Source organism: Mandrillus leucophaeus, unplaced genomic scaffold (assembly GCF_000951045.1).
Source record: "Mandrillus leucophaeus isolate KB7577 unplaced genomic scaffold, Mleu.le_1.0 Scaffold39, whole genome shotgun sequence".
In the NCBI taxonomy this organism is placed as follows: domain Eukaryota; kingdom Metazoa; phylum Chordata; class Mammalia; order Primates; family Cercopithecidae; genus Mandrillus; species Mandrillus leucophaeus.
The window spans coordinates 5,104,398-5,109,309 of record NW_012104142.1 but is presented as its reverse complement, the minus strand read 5'-3'; the positions used below and the strand labels follow the sequence as shown (position 1 = coordinate 5,109,309).

The 4,912-nt window shown below is 45.0% G+C and overlaps 1 protein-coding gene across 1 annotated transcript; it reads left to right on the top strand.

Annotated features, from left to right (window-relative positions):
* Positions 1–447: 447 nt before the first annotated feature.
* On the top strand, positions 448–4,758 carry MSS51 (MSS51 mitochondrial translational activator). The gene is made up of 6 exons (XM_011991133.1): positions 448–668; positions 968–1,123; positions 1,903–2,027; positions 2,255–2,821; positions 3,156–3,249; positions 3,566–4,758. The coding sequence occupies exons 1-6, from the start codon at positions 448–450 to the stop codon at positions 3,783–3,785; spliced, it is 1,383 nt and encodes a 460-aa protein (XP_011846523.1). The 3' UTR covers positions 3,786–4,758.
* The last annotated feature ends 154 nt before the right edge of the window (positions 4,759–4,912 follow it).

Here is a 4,912-nt window from a genome sequence, read left to right as displayed (position 1 = left end):
TAATCCTAGCACTTTGGGAGGCCAAGGTGGGTGGATCACCTGAGGTCAGGAGTTTGAGACCAGCCTCACCAACATGGTGAAACCCCATCTCTACTAAAAAGTACAAAAATTAGCCAGGTATAGTGGCGCCTGCCCATAGTCCCAGCTACACTGGAGGCTGGGTGGAGGAGTGAGCTGAGATTGCTCTGCTGCACTCCAGCCTGGGCGACAGAGTGAGACTCTATCTCAAAAAACAACAACAAACTCTTTTTTCTCTATTTTTCACAGCTGCCTATGGTGATCAATAACCAGTAAATACTGAATAAATCTTACTGATAACCTGGGTGTGAGAGACTTGAATGAGAAGTGAAAGGTCAAGCATATGAAAACACTTCACATGTGTCCAGCTTGTAAAATTCTATTCCATGTCTGTTCTGCATATAGTCTCCACGTATCACTGGACAGGCCATGGCTCCACGGTCCCGGCGACGAAGGCACAGGAAACCTCCCTCATCAGTGGCTCCCATCATTATGACCCCAACCACAATTGTGACCCCTATGCCTCTGACCCCCTCAAAACCGGGCCCTAGCATTGACACACTTGGCTTCTTCTCCTTGGATGATAATGTTCCTGGCCTATCGCAGCTGATCCTTCAAAAGCTGAACATGAAAAGCTATGAAGAATACAAGTGAGTGACCAGCTCTATGGAAGAGGGATATATTGTCTCTGGTAGAAGTAAATTTCAGAAGGTGGAGAGGGAGTACAGTTTGGGGAATATGAAGTATTTGCAATAAGCTATTTTCTCATCCTGACTTTTGCCAGTTACTATATTACTATAAAAGAAGAAATATTCACTTAAGTGAAAAATGATGGCAGTGAGAGACGTAGGAGTAAGTGGAAATGTGTAGGAGACAAGATGAGGGGCATGAGAGATTTTGGAGATACTCCTTTGCCCACTGCCATTCCTTCTCCATGCTGTCTCTGCAGGTTGGTGGTAGATGGGGGTACCCCTGTATCAGGCTTTGGATTTCGATGTCCTCAAGAAATGTTCCAGAGGATGGAAGACACATTTCGATTCTGTGCTCACTGTAGAGTACTCCCTAGTGGCCTTTCAGACTCCAAGGTTCTCCGGCACTGTAAGAGGTGACTTGTGGGGGTGCTAATCGGGAGACATTCAGAAATGATTCTGTACTAGCCGGACATGATGACTCATGCCTGTAATCCCAGCACTTTGGGAGGCCAAGGCAGGTAGATCACATGAGGCCAGCCTGGCCAACATGGCAAAACCCTGTCTCTACTAAAAATACAAAAATTAGCCCGGTGTGCGGGCACACACCTGTAGTCTCAGCTACTCGAAAGGCTGAGGTGGGAGAATTGCTTGAACCCAGGAGGCAGAGGTTCCTGTACTACGACCTCATTCCAAGAGGAAAGATCTGAAAGTTTTCAAAATAACCTAAGGCTTAGGTCCTCATTTTTTGTCATCCAGGTTACAGAGATTAGAACAATGTTCTAACCCTGCTTATTTTTGGTGTTACTGGGAAGTGAGACAAGAAACCACAATACAGTCCTCTCTATCTCTCTCTCAAGTACTCAAGGAGTAAGACTACATTTGTTCTGGGGAGGTGGGGGTTGAACCATACCTGTTAAGAGAGGACAGCTGCAAACTCGTGGTGTTTTTTCTAATAGTGATATAAAAAGTTCCAGATAGAGAGTAAGGTATCACTCTGTCTGGCAGAATAATTATATTCCCAATCCCTCCTGCCTTGTCTGCCAAATGTAGTCCCCAAAATTGGTGCATCAGCTGTCATTCCTCTCCCTACCTTCCTTATTCACCATCCTAGGTGCAGGAATATCAGTTCCTTTCCTCAGATAACCCCAATCACATTTATAGTATAAGAATTATTTCTCTCTCATTGTCTCAGGTGCAGAAATGTCTATTACTGTGGTCCGGAGTGCCAGAGGTCAGACTGGCCTGCACACAGGAGGGTTTGTCAAGAGCTTCGTCTTGTGGCCGTGGACCGTCTCATGGAATGGCTTCTGGTCACAGGTGGAGTGGTGGTGTTGAGGAACTCTGCTGTAATGGTCATAGTTGATTGTATTTAAAGGAAGATACAAAATCATATTGTTACGAAAAAATGAGGAAGTGGGGCAAAGGTTGGGGCACCCCTGCTCACAGGTTGGCAGAGTGAACATGGAGGGAATATTGATCATTAGTGGGGCAAATTTTGAAGCCAGGAAAGCATTAGGTTACTTCTTATTTCTTCTTTCCTACAGGTGATTTTGTCCTACCCTCAGGACCTTGGCCATGGCCCCCTGAAGCTGTACAGGACTGGGACTCCTGGTTTTCTATGAAGGGGTTACACCTAGATGCTACACTGGATGCTGTGCTAGTCAGTCATGCCATGACCACTTTATGGGCCAGTGTAGGACGGCCAAGGCCAGACCCAGATGTCCTGCAGGGATCTTTGAAGCGACTGCTGACAGATGTCCTGTCACGGCCCTTGACTCTGGGCCTAGGACTTAGGGCCTTGGAGATAGATGTTAGGAGGATTGGGGGAAGCACAGTGCATGTGGTTGGTGCTTCCCATGTGGAGACATTTCTTACTCGCCCTGGGGACTATGATGAACTTGGCCACATGTTTCCTGGGCACCTTGGACTCCGTGTGGTCATGGTGGGTGTAGACGTGGCTAATGGCTTTTCACAGAGCACCTCAACTTCACCCCTGGAACCTGGCACAATTCAGCTTAGTGCCCACAGGGGCCTCTATCATGACTTCTGGGAGGAGCAAGTAGAGACTGGGCAGACAGACCATCCAGATTTGGTGGCAGCATTCCATCCAGGTAAGACTCATTAGTTCAGGGGAATAGAGGGTGGCTTCCCTGAGAATTTTCCATCCTGAATCTTGTATCTTCTGTCTTTGGAATCCCATTTGTTTGGTCTCATTAAACACAATATGATGACAACTTTTCTTGATGATTTGCAATATGTACTACACTTGGGTTCAGAATTTTTCATCGAAGAACTTGGAGTGGACGATGATGATGATGATGATAATGATGATAATGATTGGGGATAAGCAAGGTGAGGAGTGGGGTGCTCACAGTCAAAGAAATATCTTGCTCTTAGGGTCTGCTTTAGTCTTTCCCTATTCCCATTTTCATTTTTGTTCCACAGGTTTCCATTCCTCCCCAGACTTGATGGAGGCTTGGCTGCCCACCCTGCTGCTACTTCGTGACTATAAGATTCCTACATTGATTACTGTTTACAGGTTTTAACCTCTTCCTATTTGTGATACTTCCCTGACTTTACATCTCTCTTTATATAGATGAGCTCATTTTGCCCCCTCTTGCTCATCTACCTTCTGGTGAGGATGTTCTTTTCCACATATGACTTTTTCATCCCCTTGGAACAGTCCTTTGCTAGTTAATTGAGTATCTAATGAGACATTTGGGAGGGAAGGATAGCCCTTGCCTAGTCCAGCCTTAGGCAATTTGGGGGATTGGTGATTACAGAAATGTCAGGCTCTTGGGCAATTTTTTCTTTATCTCTGTCACAATCAGTAATTTTTCTTCTCTCTTCTACAGTCATCAGGAGTTGGTATCCTCTTTGCAGATTCTGGTGGAACTGGATACACACATCACTGCCTATGGGGCTAATCCTTTCATGTCCCTCAAACCTGAACAGGTCTATTCCAACCCCAACAAGCAGCCAGTATACTGCAGTGCATATTATATCATGTTTCTTGGAAGCTCCTGTCAACTGGATAATAGTCAATTAGAAGAGAAAGTGGATGGTGGGATTTAAATAGATCATGACTGGACATCTGGAAAATGGGGAGGTTGTGATGAAATTACCCCGCTAATGCCAAATTCTTGCAAACTTAGAAAAACACTATATTCTAAACCTTATTCACTGTTTGGGTAAAAATTCTAAGCTTAATGAGAGTTTTTGTATAACGTAATTAGTTTCTTTCTTTTTTTGAGATGGAGTCTTGCTCTGTTGCCTAGGCTAGAGTGCAGTGGTGCGATCTCGGCTCACTGCAGCCTCCACCTCCTGGGTTCAAGCGGTTCTCCTGCCTCAGCCTCCCTAGTAGCTGGGATTACAGGTGCGCACCACCACACCTGGCTAATTTTTGTATTTTCAGTACAGACAGAGTTTCGCCGTGTTGACCAGGCTCGTATCAAACCCTTGACCTCAGGTGATCTGCCTGCCTTGACCTCCCAAAGTTCTGGAATTACAGGCATGAGCCACCATGCCCAGCCAATGTAACTGGTTTCTAAGAGTTTAGCCACAGTACCTTTTAGAGATAGGAAATTAGATTGAGTGGGTGGGAAGAGGCCCTGATGTTAGTCTTTCCAGAGCTTATAGTTCCTAACACTTTCCTCTGTAAGGAAGTTTACCTTTTGACTGGAACCAGATGGCACTGAGGAGAAGAATGAGAACCACCTTATTCTTCTGAAAAAGACTTTCTTCTCATCCAGTAATTTGGGCTAAAAAATGGAAAGATGTTGATGACTTGAAGTGGTACAAGAATGGACAAGTCAGGAAAGTCACTGGGAACATGGATGAGGTTGTAAGCATTGGTATACTGTCCTGTTTCCTGGCTTTTTTGAGAGAAATGTCTAATTTTCCTGTTTTCTCTTGGGGACTTTTGACCCTAGAGTAGCCCTGGTGTTGTATTTGAGATATCCCAAGCTATATCAGACTTTACCTGAATATACTGGAGTTACTTTTTATCCCCCATTCTATAGCCCAATAAACTCAGTTTGGGGCTTCTCAAGTCACTTGTTTTATTTCCTGTTCACTGGCAAGTATTACTCATCTGCACATAACACCTCAAGACTGGAAGTTTCTCTCTTGCTAACAGAGTAATTAGCATCAGTTCTCTGGGTCTGCCACTCTGTCACACATTTGCCTCATGTCATCCTTTT